The sequence below is a fragment of the Antechinus flavipes genome, chromosome 5, assembly GCF_016432865.1.
Source record: "Antechinus flavipes isolate AdamAnt ecotype Samford, QLD, Australia chromosome 5, AdamAnt_v2, whole genome shotgun sequence".
Taxonomy (NCBI): Eukaryota; Metazoa; Chordata; class Mammalia; order Dasyuromorphia; family Dasyuridae; genus Antechinus; species Antechinus flavipes.
This window is the reverse complement of record NC_067402.1, coordinates 102,461,653-102,484,505: the sequence shown is the minus strand read 5'-3', so window position 1 is coordinate 102,484,505 and position 22,853 is coordinate 102,461,653. Positions and strand designations below refer to the sequence as shown.

Sequence of the window (22,853 nt, the reverse complement as noted above, 5' to 3'; positions counted from 1 at the left end):
GTAGGCTATTACCATAGTCTAAAAGAAAATAAATGGGAATAACAGGAGTTGAGACAAATGGTTTAGAATTGAGGTGACGTAGAGGGAGGCAAGGCAATTCGGGTTCTAAGTGACTTGCCCAAAGTCACATAGCTGATTAGTGTTAAGTGTCTGAGGCTGTATTTGAACTCAGGACTTCCCGAGGGCTGGTGAAAATGAGGTGACTTCTACACAAAATTTCCCCCCCAAATGTCATTCTTCAGAAGATAATATTCTTTCTCTCACAGATATTTAGGGCAGGAAATAGAGGCTTAAGATACTTTTCCCCAAATTTTTGTACCTTTGGTCACATAAGTCACTCCCTCATTCTTTCCTCAATAGAGGCCCAGCTTCATTAGTGGAAAAGTCATGGAATATAGAATTATAGAATTCCTGGAATATATCCCTCAAAAAGCATCCTTTCAATCTCTTTATTAAAAAAAGTTACATGTTGAATTTATTTTATATATAGCCTTTAAAAAACCTTAGGGACCTTCATCCTAACTCCCACTTGAAATGTCAGGTTCTTAGTGGACTCGTGATTTGTGCATATATCCCCTCTGAGGTTCAAGAGATACCCCTGAGGGTCAGTGGGGTTTTGTTTTTTTTTTTTTTGCTATCAATCAACTCATAACCTCAGATTATTGTGTCTGTCCCAATATTAATCACTCGTGATTATTATCCCAGTTTCATTTAAGCAATTAATATCAATGAGCTTAAACTCTTTTGTTTTAATCTCCCAGATGGGAGGGATTTCAAAGGTCATCTAGACCAATATGTACCTGTTTGAGAATCCTCCAAATAACCAAAAGTAGTATTCAGCCCCCACTGGAAAACCAAGAAATAAGTGGCCTGCTTCTGGTTAAATTAAGAACCAGGTCTCCACATCCCAAACTTTAAAAGAAAGCTGACTTTCAAGGAGAGAAAAAAAATAGTAGGGGAGGGAAGAGGACATGGATTTCTATATTTACTTTACATTTAAGTTATAATCACTGAAGGTCTACAAGAGAGTATCAGAGGACAGCATACAAAAGTCTAGCGAGGGAGCTGAGCAATAAGACCATGTTCACATGTGGAACAAGACAGAAGCCCTGTGGGCCAGCAGCAGAACCAGGAGTCCAAGCTTAAGCAAGAGCAAGGGGAGCAGGGGAATGGCTAGTCCTCCTCTGTGGGTTATGGCAACCGGTGCTGTCCAACATCTTTTTTCCTTTCCAGTGCTATCAGAATCCAAATGTGCACGAACAGGAAGATAAAAGGATGCTTTTGTGGGTTCCAGAAAGGTTTTCCTGAAAATAAGAGGCGATGGAAGAGGAAAGAAAGCAGTTTGGATGGCAGTACGTGCATTTCTTGGGCTGCCTCTCCTCCCCTCCAAGGTTCTGATGAGAATTCCTTCCCTGATTTCTGAGGGCCAGGGGAGTCTGGCTGGAGAGGAGGAGCCCTGTGTCTAGGAAGGATGACATGTCTTCTCAGGATGCACAAAGGTGGGCGCCAATTTGGAAGGTGGAGGAGGATATCCCTTCTCCTCCACTGCTCACCTCCTCAAGGTAGGCTCTACCTAGTCTCTTCTCAGTTTATGAGATTGGAAGGAGGACAGGGGGATGGGGAGCCAGGATCTCTGCAGGAGCTGGGAGTGTACTCACAGCTGGCTCTAATTAAGGTGGGGGTGGTGGGACAATCACCAGTTCTGGCAGCTGTGCTCAGCTTGTAGAAGGGGGGAGGGAAGAGTAATCTGCACTGGGGAAGGATGCAGAATGGCCATTGGTTGACAGAAAAGCAAAGGGAGATTTGCAAAAATAATTTGGGCATCGGATGGGTGGAGAGGAGTTCTGCAGGGTGTGACACTGATCCAGAGTCTCCGACTCCAGCTCTGGATGGCCTCCTCATTTAAGATTGTGGAATGTCCCCATTAATCCATTCCCTGCCCCCCAACTGGGAACCACTACGCCAAACCTGCTCTTAATTTGTCTGTAAATAAGACAAGCCAAACCACATCTGGAGTGTTCGGTTCTGAGCAATACATTTACAGGGAGGATATTAATAAAATGAAGCATGTCCAGATTACCGACTTAGAGCTGGAAGTAACCTTAGAGATCGTCTACTCCAACCTTTTTATTATGTCGATGAGGAAACGGAGGTGCAGAGAAATTAAGTGATTTGTTCAAATTTATATAAGGAATAAATAGTGGAGATGGAATTTAAATTCAGGACCTCTGGGATTTAAATTCAGGACCTCTGGGATTTGAACTCAGATCCTCTCACTCTATGGCTATTGTTCTTTTCACTATACTATGTCATCTTTCATGATGAAGGTGACCTGGATGGTAAGAAGAAAAGAAATCATACCCATGCAAGAATTAGTTGAAGGAATTGAAAATGTTTGGCTGGAGAAGAAAAAAAAAAAAAGACTATCTTTGAATACTGGAAGGACTGTCATATAAAAAGGTTGTTTCTGCCCGAGGGCAGAAGAACTAGGCGGCAGTTGCAGAGAGATAGATTTTAGTGTAATAGAAGGAAATTTCCCTCACAACCAGAGCTGTCCATAGTGGAAGGAGATATCTTGTCAGGCAGTTATTCCATTGATCATTAAAGTCCTCCAGTGGGGGCTGAATATTACTTTTGGTTATTTGGAGGATTCTCGAACAGGTACATGTTGGGTTAGATGCCCGGGAGATTTTGTGATTTTTATGAATTTCTGATTAAAATTTTGGTTGTAGAGAAACTTTGGAGATCCGCTGGGCCTAGGAAGAGAATATAAACTCCTTGTGGTAAAGTCTGTCAGTTTTAATTTTCATATCCTTATACCTCACCCAGTTGGTTGTATATATGAGGTGCTCTCTATATGTTTGCCAGATTGAATAGATCAGTATGTTTTTGTCTGTTGTAAAAATCATAATAGTTGCTAAGATCATTTCATTGGATCTCTTCAGAATTCAGTAAAATAGTACTCCAGTCTGGTGGTAAAGGGTGATAAAGATAACTAAAAGGGTATGAATGTCAAATTGACAATTAGACATTGTGTATGTGTGTGTGTATGTGGGAGGGTGGTAGGTATGTGGCCATCAGGTTTTCTTTATGACAGTTTTGAATCATGAGGAAAGACAAAGTGGTAGTAGAAAAGGTATTATTAGACTTACTGTTCAAACCTGGCTCTGACTCCAACCAACTGTATAACTATGGATAAATTAATTTATCTGTTGGGGTTTCCATTTCCTCACTTATAAAATGACAGGATTGAATAAGTATCTTGAAGGTCTATTCTAGTTCTAACAGAGTCTATACAAGAGAAGCCAGTGTGGACAATAAGAGTTTTCTTTTTAGAACAGGAAAAGAATGAAGAGATGCTACAGAAAGTTGTTTTTATGACTCACTGGCCAAGTGCTCATTTTGATAATAATAATAATTTTATATTTACATACTGCTTTCCAGTTTGCCAAGTTCATCACTTATAAAAACTTTGGAAATAAAAAAGTCAAAACGTTATTATTCCCATTTTACAAATAAAGTTAATGAAGCTTGGAAAGTATGTAATTTGCCCAGTGTCACTTGGTTAGTAAGTGGTGGTACCAAGACTAAAGGTCAGATCTTCTGATCCTGTTGGTGATTTCTCCACTACATCATTAAATAAAAGTGTCTGAGGGAAGCTCTGGAACACATTAAGCTGGTTAGCAAGATTAAGAAGATCAAATTTTCACAATACAGTTGATCCATAACCTTCAAAATAGGGAAATTGAACATAATGGGGGAAGGAATCTAACCTGGAAAAAAAAAGTTGTTAAATAGCAATGGCTGAAAAATAAAGATCAGGGTGAAAAGGCATCAGCCTGTATGTACATTGAATATTTCTTTAAATCTTGCTTCAAATGATATGTTATCTTAAAATAACAATTCAGCACTTCAGCTGAACTAGATTTGAGAAGTCTCTTTCAGTTCTAAATCCTATGAACCTAAAATGGGTATGAAGGTCTGACCTCAGAATAAGGTCATCACTCCTGCTTCTCTATATTATTGCTTGTATTTATACATTGCTTTACTCACTTAAATGACTATAATAAAATTTAATTTAGTATAATAAACTTATTTAAAAGTAAATGTATACTTGTTTAGATAATGTATTATAATCTCTGAGTTGTTGAATCATGTGTGTTTAGGAAAATGCTAATTGTAGAAATTGTATTTTAAAATCCAAAGCATAGAAGCCACTAAAATTACAGGCATGGTGCCTCCAATAAATTAATCTGCCTAGAAAGGGTGTACCTTGCAAACATGATGAAAAATTATAAATTCTAAGGATATGGTAGCTAAAGTTGAAGGATTTATAAGTTCAAGGAGAAAATCACTGATAATAAGCTAATGGAACACAAAAACATATTTATGCCTACACAGAGGGATGTATTTACTTGCTAATGATGGAGTTACACAAATATGCCATATAAACAAATGTTATGGATAAGATAAAATTTCAGTAATTATCAAGATCGACTACCTAATTGGTACACTAGCCAGTGGTCCGAATTTAGCATTAATAAATGCTTTCTAATATTGCAGAGGGTGGTAGCCTCCCCAGAAGGGACCAAGGAGATTACCTAAAAAGATAAAAGGAAAATAATTTCTTTATCCTGAATCACACTCTCCTTTTATATTAACTATAAAAAGATGTGTTTGCTTCCTTTCCTGGATGTAGATTTAGCTTTTATTGTAGTTTGACCAAAGCTTTGGAAAGGGGGAGGGCACAAGGATGTGGAGGGAGAGTATAAACTTTTTTTCTTTTGATTTATCAGCAGGGAGAATGGGAATAGAAATATTATGGGAATATTTACGTGGGTTGCTTTGACAACAGTAGGTTCCATCACCCCCGCCCCCAACATTCTTTCCTTTCTATCCACCAAATTTTGGCTTGACAGGACCTTAAGAAACACTCAATGTCCATTCTAAAGATGAAACAGAATCAAGCAGGCACTGTATACTTGTTACATCTGCTTTTTTGGCTCAACTCAAAAACACTCCCCTCGCTTACACAGTATGTGGTGTGATTCCCTGGTATTTCCTCTTGCAATGGGTTAATAATTCAGTAGCAGTAACCATGAAAATAAGACTATAGATGTTTATGTGTTGGCTAATAAACCTATGTGGGCTAATGTCTGTCATGAGGCAAGAACAATTAGCCAATTCACGGACTGAGACTCTGCTTAGCCTTCTTTCAATACCCAAAGCTTTTCTTTTTTTACATTTAAAAAAATTTTTATTGTTGTCCTTGTTGAACTTGAGGACTCTGTTAGATCATGGCCATTAGTGACTAAAAGTATGTCTGCTCTTTACAAGCCTTCCATTTCACAATTCAGGTGGGGGGGAAGCTTTCTCCCTTAAACAATTAGCCCTTGGCCATAGAAACCTAAGTCTTCGTCTTTAAACAATGATTCTTAACTTGGGAATTATGGATAGTTGGAAAGGAAAAATTATATCTTTTGTAATCTTATGTTTTTATTTTAGGCATTTAAAAACATTAATCTGTAAAGTGTTCCATGGCCTTTACCCAGCTGTTCAAGGGATCAATACCTCAAAAAAGATTAAGAATGTCAGTTTTATTCAAGAAGAAACATTCTGGACTGGGAATAAAGAAAATCTGAATTTTGGTCCTCATTTGCTTACTGTATTACTGACTTTCATGTGATCTTGAACAAGTGATATTGTTGTTTGCTAAAAGTTAAGACCTGGAAGAACATATCTCCCCATCTAATGTTTTGTATTGAATTTCCGAGCAGCCCTCAGTAATTAAGAAAGTTAATCATTATTTCTAATGATATGCCAATAAACTTCTAAATAATTGATTTTTCACTACTTCCCAGGAACCTCTCTCCTTCTGTGCAGCGAAAAGTGGCACTAGGTATATGATAATTTGGCAATATGAGGAGCAGGGCTCCTCATTCTCTTCTCAGATCTCAGAAAAAGTCATGGGATTTAGAGCTAGAAGAGATTTTTCATCTACTACAACTAGATCAGCCAGTTCCATTGAATCAGTGAAATAGGAGTCCAATCTACTCAGTTGATAGATAAGGAAACACAGAGAGAAGATAAGATTTGCTAAGACCACACAGGTAATGGCAGAACTGGATTTGAACCCTGATCCGGTTCCAAATTTAGTGCTCTATTATACCATATTGTGTCCTTATGGACAATGTGTTGTGTGGCTAGCATCCCTCAGAGAATGGTGGTTCTCTTCTGTCTCCCCTCACTCACCCTCTTTCTCCCTCTCCATCACCTTCCTGAACCTGTTCCTCTTCCTAGGTTGTACTTTCCCCAGTCCAAGTCTAGGAAAGGATCACAGAGTGTTAAGAGCAAGAAAAGGAACTGAGAGATCATATAATTCAGAGGATTCAGACAGATTTCAGGGGATCTGTGAAGCTGGGTGAAAAAGAGAAATTACATCATTATGTTTACTAATCTCTAACTGAAACTGAGCATTTTTTTCAGTTATAAATGTAAAAATTTAGTTTACATTATACTTAAATATAATTATCATATATAAATATAACTAAATTTAAATATAATTTTAAAAATTAAAAAAAATTTTTTGAGAAGAGAATCATTAGTTTTGATGGAATACCAATGAGATCTATGACACAAAAAGGTTAAGAAGCACTAACTCAGGACAAGCCAAAGAAACTAAGGTCCAAAGACACTTGCCCATAGTCATATATTGAGACAAGTTTAAGACTCTAGACTTTTGACTCTATTTTTATTGATGTTCAGTCATTTTCAGCTCTGTCTGATGCTTCATGATCCCATTTGGGGTTTTCTTGGTAAAGTTATTGGAGTAGTTTTCCGTTTCCCTCTCCAGCTCATTTTACAGATGAGGAAACAGACAGGATGAATGACTTGTCCAGAGTCACAAGCCAGAACATGTCTGAGGCTGGATTTGAACTCAGGAAGATGAGTGAGCCTTTCTGATTCTAGACCTGGCACTTTACCTCCCGGGCCACTTTTTGAGTCCATAGCCGAGTTTTTTCAACTATAGTGTTTTTCCACTCAGTACAATGCCTCTCTGTACAATCTCACAATGGATACCTCTACTTCTACCTGCCAGGAGATCAATAACTAGATTTATCTGATTTATCTTCTACATCCTGCCTTGGTTTCTGAAGCCTTGTGACTCTATCCCCTCCAAACCCAACACTGTGGAACTGCTTGACTAAAAGTCACCAACATGGGGGAGTTGGGAGGAAGCAGGAATTTTAAAAACCCACAAAAAACAGAGGGTATTACTATACTGCTGTGGAATCAGATCTTGGTCACTGAAGTGCCGATTTTCATCTCTCTTGTCTGAATTCCCCAGTGCCCAGAGAACTGGGGAGCTGCCCAGCTGCCAGGTTCCAGCTTTAGGCTTCTTTCTTTAATTTGCCAAAGGCAACATTAAAAAACAATCAACGAGACTATAATGAATAGTCAAAAAAAAATAAATAATTTAAAAATCTAAGCTAGCATATGACAAAATAGAATAAATTGTCAACATTTTTAATTGGGGGGGAGTCAATACTAGGGTAGGTATAGACCTACCATTGGAAGATGGATAACTGCAAATTTTGACTTTCTATCTCTCCCCACAAAATGACCCTGACAAATTTTCGATATTATCATATCTTATCTCTCATGTCCTGTGCAGACATGCTTGATTGAATACTGTGAAGAGGTCTTTAGACCTCACCAAGTAGTCAAGAATTCCATGACCCCAAAAAGGCTATGAATCTCCATCGGAAAGGAACAATTTAAGTGTTGTTCAGAAGAAAACTGATTAGGAGTCAGGAAGATTTGAGTTTAAGCCTGGTAAAGTCAACTTAAATCTTAGCAAGTTCAAGAATTTATATATTAAGTCAGAGACTCTTGCTGGAGTTCTCTGATTTAAGAAACAATAAATCATAGTACAGATGAGGATGTTGAGACAGAGACAAGTTAAATTTGTCGAGGGTCACATGGCTACTGTATGAAGCAGGATTTGAATTCAGATCTTTCTGACTACAGGTCCAGAATTCTAACCACTATGTTATCTATATGCTATCTACTCCTTTCCTCCTTTCACCTTCCTCCTTCACTCAGCATTAGTCATGTATTCTTGTTAAAGCAGTCTTGAGTTTTTGTTTGTTAGTTTGAATATCAAACACTTTCTCTCTTAATTTAACCTGCTACTTCTGGCTTTGGCCAATCACTTTGCTTCTTCCAATTCTTCCAGCCCAACTCACTCTTCAGACTTCTTTTTTCTACTTTTTCACCAGCTTCCTTTTCCTTCTTCCCCTCTCCAACTTTCTAGCTCTTTTTTATCTGCTGACTTTTTTTCTATTAGAATATAAGTTCCTTTAGATTTAACTCTTCTCAGCAATACAATAATCTAAGACAATTCCCAAAGACTCATGATGGAAGATGCTGCCCACATCCAGAGAAAGGGCTATGGAATGTGAATGCAGATCAAAGCATAATATTTTCACCTTTTTGTTTGCTTTTTTCCTCATGATTTTTCACTTTTGTTTTGATTTTCTTTCACAATATGATTAATATGGAAATGTTTAATATTGATTGTACATGTATAACCAACATCCAATGGTTTGCTGTCTTAGGGATGGGGAAGGGGAGAGAAAAAAAATTTGAATTCAAAATCTTATAAAAATAAATACTGAACAAAATAACTGTTTGGACATGTATACATATATTGTATTCAACATATACTTTAACATATTTAACATGTATTACTCTACCTGCTATCTGGGGGAGGGGAGGGAAAAAATTGGAACAAAAAGTTTTGCAATTGTCAATGCTGAAAAATTACTCATGCATATATCTTGTAAATAAAAAGCTATAATAAAACAAATAAATGCTGAAAACTAACTTTATAAATAATTGGGAAAAATACTATTAAGTAGGAAAAAAAAGAATATAAGCCCCTTGAGAGTAGAAATAGTTTTGCTGATTTTCCTAGCTTCCTTCTAATCCCAACTAAAGTCCCACTTTTTATAGAAAGACTTCAAATCTCTTAATTCCAGTGCTTGACCCTTTATTTAATCTAATTTTTTTCCCTTCCTTTTCTCTCTGTTCTTGCCTCATTCCTAGATGTGAAAATTAGGGAATAAATTAAGTGGGATCTGAGGGTGGCTATTTTGTTTTTAGGCACTTATTTTTTTCTTAAGAGGATGGAGGAGCTGGAGCACTTGGTTGGACAGCAGTCAGACATTATTCACTTGTCAAGGCTGTGAATGGGGAAATGCTTTGTAAACCTTACGGTTTTATATGAGTGATTATCACCGGCACAAAGTGGAATACAACAATAAGAAGGTGAGGAGTGTACCTGAGCTTATCCGCGATGAAGATGACCCTCCTCTCCAGCAGTAGGGAGGCAAAGACACAGACCAGGTGCCTGATGCTGAGGGATGAGAAGAGAGACTCAAAATCGACATGCTCGAGCCTGGAATCGAGGGGCCGGCACAGCTCAATCACCTGCCAGAGGAAGGAGTCCAGTGGTGAGGGCACAGGACTGGGCAGAGGGGGAGCCAGCCCGCGGGGGGACTGTGACTCACTCAGCTTGGTCCAGCTCATTAACAGCAGAGCCGAGTCTATTAGACTCACAGGCCCATGAGGTGTCAGGGAGGGAAGAGCATTGAGGAGGAGGAAGGAAGTAGTGGGAAGGAGTGTACACAAGAAACAGGACCCCCTGAGATCACTCCTGGCTGGTCACCTTTGGTCAGTCTCCACACAAAGCAGGCTTTGCTGGCTCATCTCTAAGGCCCTATGTATCCAGCTCAATCAATCTGGGAATTCTGGAATCCCTCCTATTTTCATTGCCCACAGCCACAGGTGGTATCAGAACATTAGCTTAAATAACCAAAATTTGCTGAGATTTGGGGTTAGGAAAGTGGCCCCCAAAAATGACCTTGGCAGAAAAACAACTATGTTCTTCCAAAACCTCCGTCCCAAGGTTTTACATGGTTCTAGACAGGATGAGCCAGACTCTCACTCTATTCATGCTCCCCCCCCCCCCCTTTTTCTTTATATGCCTAGGGCCTGGCACATAGTAAGTTTCCCAGCCCGAAGGCTTGAAACCAGGGAGTCATTTTGGGTTCCTACTTTCTCTAACCCGCCCCCCCCAGTTGATCTGCTTCCAAAGCCTGTAGATTTCCCCTCGCCCACATCCCTTGAATGCACCCCTTCTCTCTGTGATACTCCCACATTCTGGTGCAGGCCCTCTCCATCTCGGGCTTTGCTCAGGGGTCTGCCCGCCTCAAGTCTCTCCCCATTCCAGTCCATCCTCTGTTTAGCCACTAATGTGATTTTCCTAAAATGTGGTCTGACCATGTCACCCATCTTCCCACTATAAACTCCAGTGGCTCCCTAGCCCCTCCATGATCAAATACAAAATATGCTGGCATTCAAAGCCCTTCCTACTTTTTCATTCTCCTTATACTTAATTCTCTGACAGGGATAGTCCTTTGATCCTTCACTGGCCTCCTGACCATTCCACAAACAAGACCATCATATATATATATGTGTGTGTGTGTATGTGTGTCCATATATTAAAACAGCTTTTTATTTCCCTAAATAATACCTGTATATATATATATGTATATATATGTTATATAAATAATAATTTTTTTGTTTTCAAAAATTCATGCAAAGATAGTTTTCAACATTCACTCTTGTAAAACCTTGTATTCCAAATTTTTTTCCCTCCCTTCTCCCCACCACAATCTCCTAGACAGCAAATGATCCAATATAGGTTAAATATATGCAGTTAACAAGACCATTTTAAATGGTCTTAAATCTGGGCTCGTGGCATTCTCTTTGTCTGTCCTTATGCACAGAACATATTCCTTCCTCTGCTCCAACTACAGACTTCCTTAGTCTCCTTTAAGTTCCATCTAAAATCCTACCTTCCCCAGGAAGCCTTACTAACCTATCTTTTTTTAAATTAAAGATTTTTATTTTCTAAATATCCATGTATAATTTTTGACATTCACCCTACACAACCCCAATCTGTCTTGATTCCAGTACCTTTCCTCTATTAATTATTTCCTATTTATCCTGTACATAGCTTGCTTGTATATATCTGTTTACAGGGTGTCTCCCCCACTAGACTGTAAGCTCTTTGAGGACAGGTTTTGTCTTTTGACTCTTTTTGTATTCCCAGAACTTAGCTCAGTGCCTGGCACATAGTAGGTGCTTAATAAATATTTATTAACAGATTGACTGCATGAGTGGTCCTGACCGTGAGAGTGCCTTGCACTGCTCTTGGGAATCCAAATGAGGGAAAGACTAGAATTATGGACTGTTTTTGGTGTCTGGGGCCGCTCCTCTTTCCAAGAACAAGAAAAGTCCCATCACTCACTTCAGTCCCAGAGCCCGGCAAGAAGTTCTTGACAGTGATGGTTTTGCCCAGAGCTGGGAAAGGAGCTTCCATGACACTTCTCATGAGCGGCTGCACCAGGGCAGGTGAGATGCCCCGGCGTTTCTCTACCTCATCCAAGATCTGCAAGGAAGAAAAGTCACATACAACCGTCAGGCAGGATGGAAGACACAAATGCCAGGAGGCAGAGCCATCGCTGGGCAGGGTGACTAGTTCATCCTAAGCCATCCTCTGCCCCGAGGACCCTAAACGCTTTGGCCCATGACCACTTCCAGAGTGGACTCTCTAAGGAACTGGCTGACACCAAATGCCTTGCCTGGGAGGGCTGAGGGTGGACTTTATTCTTCTCCTTCTCCATCAACTGAATTTGCTCTAGTTACAAGAATTCCTAATTACAGCCCTACAAACGTACCAACCACCACCTATCTTGATGAAGTAGTTATGACACTAGATTAGTCATGAGTTCCACTGCATAACCCTCATCAAGCTAAATCAAACGCTTCTTTGATCCACCTGATGTCCTAAGAGCTTCCATTCAATTTAATTTTATTCTCAGCACATGTTTATTAAGGACTTACTAAAATTCTAACTTTCATCTCTAAACTGCAACTTAGAAATAGCATAAATCCCTGAACTTATCAATATAAATAAATACCTTATATTCTATACAATACACAGAATATACATATAAAATACACAAAACATATGTATTCAAGTTCTATATATCATAAAGAGATTATATGACTACATATTGCATAGTATGTGTATTATATTATAAAAACTGGAATATATACTATGTACATTTTCCATATCTATATACAAATGTGCATGTATATATACATTCTGTATAAATATGTACATACTATATAGATTTTTGTCTATATAGTATATATACATAAGAGGACATACTAAGTATATATTCTATAGCTAGACTATATGTGCATACATGTATTCATTCTAGATCATAGAATATATTCTGTTATCATGTAGAATATAGAATATATATATTTATATATATACATATACCTCTACATATATATACACACTATGGAGCATGTAATCTGTATTCCTTATTTTAATATATATATATATATGTATATATATATATGTATATATGTATATCTTATACAGCATATACAAAAAGAACATAGAATATATAAATCTTTTATGTAAATATTGGACATATAATTATATATTCAACACATAAATATCTAATTGAATTAATCTTTTCACTATTCAAAATGAGTTGTGGTAAACTAATACTAATTTTAAAAAATCACTTAAAATGTTTAAATCATCTGAGGTGTTGAACCAGAAAGGTACAGAGAGCATCATTTAACTGGTACTCATCTTGTTATGATCATTCTTGAAATTGTCAGAGATAGGAAATGTCCCAAATAAACAATGGCATTAACCCGATTTGAAAAATCTCATGCTCTTATATTCTATTAGACGAGGTAATATCTGTAAAGCACTCAGCATAGGGCCTACGTTGCAAATGATTGTTTCTCTCCCCTTTCTCTCTTGAGCCCATTCATTATCTCTGGCCCATTCACCAGAGAAGAGATATAAGGTATAAGATATTCATGATAATGAAAAGAATACCTTGGATATTAAAAAAAAAAAAAAAAAAAAAAGCCAGTGCTCAAAGAAGGAAGGAGAAGGATCAGAGTGGGAAGAGTCACCTCTCCAACCAGAATTATCCTACTATTCTTACCTCCTCCTCACCCCTGCTCATCCCCCATGACTCTGATCTTTAATTACTTTCAGTATCAGTGAAGATATTAGAGAAGAGCGTGGGAGAGGATAACAACAATAAACTTTTACATATTGTAAAATTTTATGGTAAGAAGATAAAGCATAATGATGAGCATTTATTTAACACTAAGTTTTAAAAAGTACTTTATTATGTTATTTCATTTAATCCTCTCAATAATCTGCAGTAGGTACTATCACTATCTCCATTTTACAAAGAAAGAGAGATTGAGGAAGGATTTGTCCATGGTCACATAGCTATAAGCAGGAAAATTTGAAATCATGTCTTCCACATTCTTAGATCGGCCCTCTAGTCCCCAGCTTCTTAAACTGTAATTTGTGACCCAAATGGAGTCTCATAACTGAATGTAGGAATCACAAAATTCAGATTTATTATCAGTGTTTTGTTTGTATATTTATTTCATACACCCATATACCCAAGGTCACATAAAAAATGTCTTGAACACAAAGGAGTTGCAAGTAGAAAAAGTTTAAGAAGCCCTGCTCTACCACAGGACTGCATCAGATGTTTCTAGAGGAAGGGAGATATCTACTTTTTCTTATTGCGTGTTTTTTCTGTAAGGTCTACTTATCAAAGGGGACTGTCCCCTTTGATTTTTGTAAAGTGCATTTTTCCTTTCACATTGTCTTTCCTCATAAGTCCCAAGAAACCCCTGATTAAGTGCTTGTATTTGGTCTAAAAGGATGGTCTAAAAGGATCCTTTTTAATAACCTGTTGGACTTGTTCATAAAATGATTAAAATGCTCTCCCTAAAAAGAAGCCCTGCTCTAGTTATCTCGCTGACATTATATTTTACACATATGACCCATTGGATCCTCAAGATCTTGAATCCTAGTATTATCTGAATTTGCTGGTGAAGAAACATGAGATTAGCTGAGTTCTGAAAGTCGATAGTAAGAGGGAGATGATCGAGAGAAGCATCTTAAGTAGCTCTGGGCCATTAAAAAGACGTAAAGGATTTAATCTACAAAGAAAAGAAAGATTTCTCCTCTCTCCTATCCAAGAATGGCATATAATTATGGCAAACTCTCTTTTTCTCACTGACTTCTTATGATTTGAGCTCTTACCTTTGAAAAGAGGTTGAAGCACCCTAGGCGGCTCACAATGCAGTAAACTTCAGGGAGGCGTTTCCCTTTGCCACCAGGCTTTAGGAAAGAAACACATAGAAATTCTCAGAGAAATTATCAATTAGTTCAATTTTAGGTGACATGATTCTCTTAGAATGGATTCCAATATTCCACTATATGCAGGGAAAAACTAGAAATTTCTTTATACTGGGAAAATTACAAGAGGGATTCCATAAACCCTTCTTTCTGCCCAAACATAAACTGGGTATGTCTTTCAAATATGGCCCTATACTATAGGGCCACTCTATAAAAAGACAAGCTTTTTTGACATTTTATAAAAGATAAGACCACAAGCTAGTGATTGATTTGTTTTATGCAAACACCAGAGTTTATAAATGCAAATGTGTGTTATCCCCTTCAAAGTAATCTTTTTAAGAAGCTACACTTATTTCACTAAGAAAGGTCACTATTGTTCAAAAATATTTTTCGAACTCTTCATTTGGAATTCTTTCAGGGACAGTTTATGAGCCAGACCAGCTATCCTTCACCCTCTACTCCAAAAACAAAACAAAACAAAACTCATTATTATGTAAACATTCATCATACTTTGACTCTAATAAGTATTATGCAGCTGGTCAACCACTTTATCCACCAAATTTGACTAAAATTACTTTTTTGAAATTTCCTAAAAAGTCAAATTCATCTTCAAAGGATAGTAGTAGTAGGAGTAGTAAGAGGAGGAGGAGTAATAGTGATGATTAGTAGAAATCAATATAAAACACTATTATAGCATTTTAAGTTTGAAAAGTACTTTATAGATATATTTTTAGATACATAATAACCCTGTGAAGCTGGTGAAGTTATTATTCTCATTTTATAGAGGAGTGTTTTTTAAATGGCCAAAACAACCTGGAGTAATACCCTTTATCACCTCTCTTTTGTTCAGTCATTTTCAATTGTGCCCCACTCTCTGTGACTCCATTTGGGGTTTTCTTGACAAAGACTTGGAGTGATTTGCCAGTCCCTTCTCCAGCTAATTTTACAGATGAGCAAACTGGGGCAAACCAAATTAAGTGACTTGCCTCAAGATTACTCAGCTAGTAAGTGTTGGAGGCTGGATTTGAACTCAGGAAGATGAGTGTTTCTGACTTTAGACCTGACACTCTAACCACTGCATCACCAGGTGCCCCACCATCTCTCTTACCCACTACTTATTCTCTTTAAAGATTAATAAGGGTCACAGAATAAAATCATATGGCCAGTAATTAGTTGTCTGCTATGGAATTTGAACTCAGATCTTTCTAACTCCTAATCCAATTCTCTAACCACCACAAAGCTAATTATCCCTAAGATGAAGGTTTGTGAATCTGACAGTATATTTCCAAGAATGTGTTTCCTATTTTATTTATATTTTATAATATTTATAATTATGTATATGATTATAATATAATAATTGAGAAAATTTTGAGCACTCATTTTTATAAGATTTTTAAATCCAAATTTTTTTCTGCCCTACCTCTCCTCTTCCAAAGATGGTAGGCAGTTTGATATAGTTTATACACATGCTGTCATGCAGAACATATTTCTATATTAATCAAAGTTATAATTTAAACAAGAGAATCTCAAAAAGAGTCACAGAATGTTTTGAATAATGGCAGCACATTGGAGTAAGGGTACATGGTTTCTCAAGGTGACCCTCTTTGATGGGGATAATCTTTATTCAGATGAGAATTCTTTTAAACATTTTTTAAAGCCATCTTGCTTTAGACTCATACCTCATAGACTTGTCCATTGAATGGAGGAATGGTACATAGCACATGTCTATAGACAAGGTCTCTTCCAGGCTACAGGCTAAATGAAGTTCTGCAATGGTGTGATTGCAGCTGAAACTTCCCATGGGAAGCCTTCTCCTATTGGGGGGGGAGCTCTTTGAGTACAAAGACTTTCTGTCCTCAAAGCGTAGCACTTTAGAACATTTTTTCATGCATTTCTGGGATAAAGGCGTTTATTGGGGAGACCTGGAGACCGTATTTCTGTAATCGCCTTGAAGCAGAAAACACAGGAAGAGCATCAAAGTTCCTTTGGTCCTTTGTTGCCCTCAAGTGACTGAAAGGAAGATGCTGTTCCCTCTATTGGTCAGAGCAAGTGACAGACAAAGCCCTGGGTTGGTCCTGGCTGTCCTGGGGACCAGGGGATAAAGAGTAGTTACCAGAAGCCTGCGGCAGTACCCGAATCTTCGACTTCCATCCTCTCCAGTCAGGACAAACGAGAATGTTTCACTGTTTGTTTGAGAAAATAAAGATGCATTTTAAAGAAAAGAAAAAAATCACTATCTACATACATGCACCTGGAGGCCAGCCAGCTCATGGTGAGACACAGGTAGGAAAGCACAGGGATGATGGAGGGATTCTTTCCAGTTTTCCAACTCTGGGCCAAGGATGAGTAATCTGGACTAGTGGGACTCTCCGGGGAAGGAGTCTAAGATGCCCTTTCCAGAACACAGTAACTAGAGTTTTCTCCTTTTGCTTTATCCTCTGCTCCACTTCCTTGACCAAACAAAATGATCTAAATGATGAGGAAAGCATATCCTCATTAATAACACTTAAATCAGGGGCTTTTAGCCCCCTTTGTGTGTGCCATGTATCCCCATTTAGTGATCTGCTGAAGCCCATGGAGACCCTTTCAGAATCAAGTTTTTAAATGCATAAAATAAAATATATAGGATTACCAAAGAAACCATTGGATATTGAAGGACAGTGCTGAAATATTTTTAAAATATTAAATTAGACTTCAATGTAGAGTATTTAATGTTAATGTAGTTTATATGTGATATAATTAATATAACCTATTTGAAGCATCACTTGTAATAAATCTAATCTTTGCTGTGCCTCATATGTGTGTGTGTGTATTTAAAACTAACCAACCAAATTCATGGCTCTTAGGTTAAGAATCTCTGATCCAAATATTGAGGAAAGAACTCCAATAGGTTGTCATTTGTTGAGCTGTGAGAACAGGATGCCTCAGGAGGGGAGCAAGAGGATAGGGAATAAGAGAAATACAAGACGTGGTTATGGAGCCATGCATGGGGAATAAGGGAAGGGGGATAAGCCTAGTACAGCTTCGCGCCCCTTCAGATGCCACACTATAGCTACCCTCTTGCTCCTGCCTGCTTACACTTGACTTTATGAGTTTTCTTGAGCGAAAATTCCAGACATCTGACTGACTACACTCATGTAGAAAACCCCTGACAATTGGGATTCTGCAAGTTTGGTTTTTTGTTATTAAAATAATTGTATTTCAATATAATGGGTTTCCTTTGTAATCCTATATATTTTCTTTTACCTAATGAAAAATATTACTCTGAGACACCAGACTGAAAAGGGATCTATGACACAAAAGGTTGGGCCCCTGTCTTAGACTACATGGCCAATTTCAGTGAACAAGGTCTTACTTAAAAATCCACAATGTACAGTTTAATGAGTTTTTCTCAGAAACTCAAATAATTAATAAAAAAAAATGCTCAGTAAATAACATAACGGGATAAAGTGCTGGTTTTGGATGAACTATAATCATTCACTTTTTACAGAGTACTTTCAAAGCACTTTCCTTATAACAGGCCTGTAAGGTAGACAGAATGATGTTATTATCCCTACTTTAAAGATGAGGAAACTGAGGCTGAGAGAAAAAAAATATTACTGGTCTAAGGAAAAAGCACAACTAAATACTATGGCTGGTATGTGAAGCCTGCTGAGTCAGACTGGAGCTTTTTCTATTACATTAGCGAGAAATGACACTGCATGAACTAATCAGAGGAAACACAAGCCAATGGGGGATATATCCCAAGTGTCTCCTCTGGCAAATGGGCCCGCATTTCCTACAGGCGGAGAATCAGAATTCCTAATTAGTGTTTTAGCCTCCTGGGGAGATGCCAGCACATACCTAGTAAACTGGTACACAGGCACCCAATCCTTGGCATCAGGGAAACAGAATTGGGGAATAGCCTTAAGCTGATCTTCTGCTTCCCTCATGAATTTGAATGATCGATCCAGCTGCAGAGAGAAAAATTAGCAGAGTTGAGCCGTGGGCCAGGATCTGGAAAAATACCGCAATGTTCTCAGGGTACTGAAAAAATATATTCTTGCAAGGTAGCATTTAGTGATGAGCTAGTGTCAAACGTCTGAGGCTAGATTTGAACTCTGGTCCTCCTAGAGCCCGTGCTCTGTCCACTGAGTCACCTAGGTGTCTGAAAAAAATATATTAATTTATTGCTCCCCCACCAGTCCGTGGACCTAACCACTATCTTATCTAATTCTGAATGAGAAGTTGGGCTTAGGTTGTTGGGTGTTATTCTTCTCATGGTAACATAATTACACATTTAACAATTTAACAAACATTTATTGAATGTTTTCTCGTCACAAGACACTATACTAAGTATTGATTGAAATTGTGTGATGGATAAGATAGGATCCTTGTCCTCAAAAAGCTTACAAGTCTAATATTGTATACAGAAAAACAACAACAAAACATTTTTTTTTGTATGAAAATTTTCTCATAGCCAAAATTTCTGAACTGTCCCTATCCTCTCTCCCCCCTAAAAAATGGAAGGCTATTTGTTTCTTTCAATCAAAAGATCTGAAGATTTATTCAGATTTGGTTTTTGACTATTTTGTTTATAATATTTGAAATGGATTTTGTTTTTCTTGGCTTCTCAATAGAAAGGGGAAAAAATTCAGAACTGAAAATAAAATAAAATTGAATAAAAATATATAATTCTAAAAAATATATAACTAAAAATATATATAACTAAATATAAACTCTAAAAAAATAAAATTGAATAAAAATTATATAACTCTAAAATATATAAACTCTTAAAAAAAAAAAAAAAAAGGAAAAGGATTTAAATCCAAAAGAAAGTTTTGAAGTCATCTTTCCCCACTTCCTCAATTTATAGATAAAGAAATTGAGGCCCCCATGATCAGCTTAGGTAGTTAAGATCAGAACCATAATTAAAAGTATAGTCTGTGCTTTTTCTATTAAGATAATGCAGTTCAGTAATCACAACTATGCTGCTCTACCCCCTGCCCCACTCCTTTGACCAAACAGAAAGAACCAACACACAGGAGAGCAAAATGGGAAAGAAAATCATGAATTTGAAAGTTATGGCTACAAATTGCCCCAGACTCACGGTCTTCTTCTTCTGGTCCTATTTAAATTGCTGCTGAATAGAGAGGGAGAAATTATACTGCTAAGCGGGACACTATAAAATCATATCATCTAATTTCATCTGGCCCTCACTGCATCAAAGAAACTATTCCAAACCTTCTATTCCCTTGTGACCTGCCCTCCTGTTTATTAATTGAGACCATTCCACATAATATCTCTTTTTTCTCTTCATTTCAAACCCCTTGACATCATCTCCCATTCTTTTTTCCTCTCCATCAGTCTCTGATAGTAAGATGGCTCTCCTCCTTAACAAAGTCAACTACCATACATCCCCGTGATAGTCTTCTCCATCAGACTGTCCTATGGATCCTGTCTCTTTTGATGACTTCATCAATTCTGATGGCTTTATTATACTTATGTAAATGACTCCTAGATCTCTATATTCAGCTTCAGTTGCTATCCTGAGTTTCAGTACTACAAACCAACTGTCTATTAGACACACTTTAAAGTGAATGTCCTAGAGATATCTCAAACTCATTATGTCCAAAACAGCTTATTATTTCCCAAAAAAAACTCACTCCTCTACCAAACTTCCCAATTTCTGGTGAAGACACAACCATTCTTCCAATATCCTGGGTTTATAAGCAAAGGATCATGCTTGACTCTTCAATCTTACTCATCTCATAAAACCAATCAGTCCTCAAATCCTGATTTTTTTTTCAATTTTTTAAAATAACATCTCTTGCAAAAATCCCTTTTTCTACTCAAACAGCCACCGAGTTTGAGTCCTCATGATCTATTACCTAGATTACTTCAATGACCTTTTAATTGGTCTTCTGGGCTCAAATCACTCCCCATTGTAGTGATCCTTCACTTGGCTGATAACATGATTTTCTTAAGTGCAGATTTCACCACTTTCTGCTCCTACTCAATAAGTCTCAGTGGTTCCCTATTGAGTTTATATTTTATCATAAAGACTTCTGTTTAATTTTTAAAATCCTTCACAACCTTCTCTCAATGTATATAGCTTCAAAGTACATTATCTTTTCTCCCTCCTCTCCCTGACATCTGTCAAAATAGTATCTATTTCTATTCTCTCAAAAATTAGTTGTAAGATCAGAGGGTTAGACTAGATGGTCTTTGAGGGCTTCTAGATATAGCCCCTCTAGATGTTGATAAATTTTTCTATGCTCCTAACAACATCTGGTTCAACTTATGTCTGAAAGAGGCTTCTCTAGTTTATATATATAAAATATTTATATGTAACACAAATATATTTATATGTGTATGTGTGTATACATATAAATGCACATATGTACATATATGTATGTAATATAATATATAGCAATAAGTTTGCTCTTGGTATGGAGAGAGAGGGTAAAGGAGTGAAGACAATTTGGAAGAACTACGTAGAGTTAAAAAATGCTCTTAAGCAGAAGTCTAGGGCCCCCTCTCAAACTTAAAAAAAAAAAATTCTTTCCCAATTACATATAAACACAATTTTTAACCTTCATTTTTTTTTACAATTTTGATTTCCAAATTCTTTCCTACTCTCCCCTCCTCCATTATTGAGAAGTCAAACAATTTGATAAAGGTTACACATACACAATTGTGTAAAACATATTTTCATATTAGAAAAAAATCTCCCTCCCAAAATAAAAAAAGTTTAGAAAATATGCAATGTAGGGTGATATGCTATTTTGGTTGAAGTCTATGAACAAAATCTGGTCTTGCACAAATATACAGTTGGAAATGAAAGAAGGATCTTCATAGGCAAATAATGTTTTGTCATTATGAAAATAACTTTGACCTTGTGGACTCCCAAAAGAGTCTTGGGTATCCTCAACCCATACTTTTAGGATTTGCTTTTTTAGAACATGGAGATATTCTCTAGAACATAGGAAGATAGGATGAGAGGAGGAAGGAGTGAAAAATAAATATAGGAAGGAAAAGATCAAAGATGGTGCTGGAATTAGGAAATAAAGTTAGCAAGGTAAACAGAAAGACCAAAGGGAAATAAAAGCAAAGTAAGACATGGGATACAGAATGAGTTTCAATCCAGCTTGTGGAAACTGGAAAATGGTCTTGGAGCTGAACTCCTATTGTATTTCCCCCCCCTCCTCTTCCCATTGGTTATAGTCTGATTTTATATATATGAAGTCCGAGGCACAGAGACCCCAAGGAGAAGCTAGCTCAACCTGAGTCTAAAGAGTGAAAGTAGGGTGAACTCTAGGTAGAAAAGCCCCCACAATAGTGAGGATCAGGGCTCAGAGGAAAACGACTAAGAGAGGGAGTTAAAAGAAAATATTATTTAGTGCTCTGAACTTTTACCAAGTAAGTCAGGTACCTGTGATTGAACATGTGATTTCTACCTGTTTTAAGTTCTTGACACCATGGGGAAGTTCATTAGTGTGTGAGTGTATATATGTGTGTGTGTCTTTGATGGAAAAATTGTCTCCCTCTTTTTCTTCTTAAGTGTTAGAAGTAAAGAATAAACTTCATTCTGGTTTTATGTGTTGGCATTTTAAATCATGTATTTAAATGTTTGCTTTTGGTGATTAATTAGAATTTAAAAGATGAAAAGAATATGAGCATTAAAGAGAGGGGATTGGATGCTGTATTCTGTTCTGTGACAAATAACCGTTAATATATGAATCACAAATAGGACAGTAAGGTGAAGTAGTGGGTAAAAGCCCTAAACACAGAGTCAGGAAGACAAATCAGGTTTTGGATATTTCCTAGTCGTGCGCTTTAGATTTGATCTGCCTCAGTTTTCTCAACTGTAAAATGGGGATCATTATAGGAAGGTTACCTTCCAAGACTATTGAGAGGCTGAAAAGAGATAATATTAGTAAAGCATTTAGCACTGAAACAGCAGGTACTTAAGAAATGCACATTTTCTTCCTTCCACAAATATAGTAGAACCTCTTTATCATACTGGCATTAAGGCAACAGCAATGACATCTGTTACTGTTTAACTACTGTATAATAGAAGACTTCTTATATGTAGTTCTTTTCTGGAGACCATGATGTTAATCTATGAGTTTAAATTCTTAATTTAAAAAACCTGAATCCATATGATAACTCAAGCTATAATGGAGTTCTGTTGTATGTGCATATACATTCATTCACCCTACATTCCCATAATCATTTTAGTACCTCCTTTGTTCTATATCTTGAGCTACATCAAAGGATCCAAAGACAATGTACAGAGATTAAAAAGAAAAAGACCTAGATAGGCAAATAGAATATGGAAATTATATAACTAAAAGAAAAATTAGAAGAAGAAAATGGATAAAAAAATATGGGATTTGGCTGAAAGAGAGAAGGAATGGATAGAGAGAAGGGTAAGCAAGATGAAAAGAATCCTCAGGATTTGTCAATCCAGTAGTTTTTTTGTTTCTTCTCCCAAGGATGTCATGCATCTCCCCATCGTCTTCCCCTATGG

General features: G+C 37.1%; 1 protein-coding gene across 2 annotated transcripts in view; it reads right to left on the bottom strand.

Moving 5' to 3' along the window:
• DENND2A (DENN domain containing 2A) overlaps nt 1–22,853 on the bottom strand; it is a 105,633-nt gene that overhangs the window by 15,957 nt on the left and 66,823 nt on the right. For both annotated transcript variants that reach the window (XM_051963529.1, XM_051963530.1), the window contains exons 10-14: nt 18,182–18,291; nt 16,452–16,521; nt 14,243–14,320; nt 11,381–11,521; nt 9,347–9,495 (exon numbers count right to left, since the gene is read on the bottom strand). In XM_051963529.1, the coding sequence (XP_051819489.1) occupies nt 9,347–9,495; nt 11,381–11,521; nt 14,243–14,320; nt 16,452–16,521; nt 18,182–18,291 (548 nt within the window). The remainder of the gene's footprint in view (nt 1–9,346; nt 9,496–11,380; nt 11,522–14,242; nt 14,321–16,451; nt 16,522–18,181; nt 18,292–22,853) is intronic.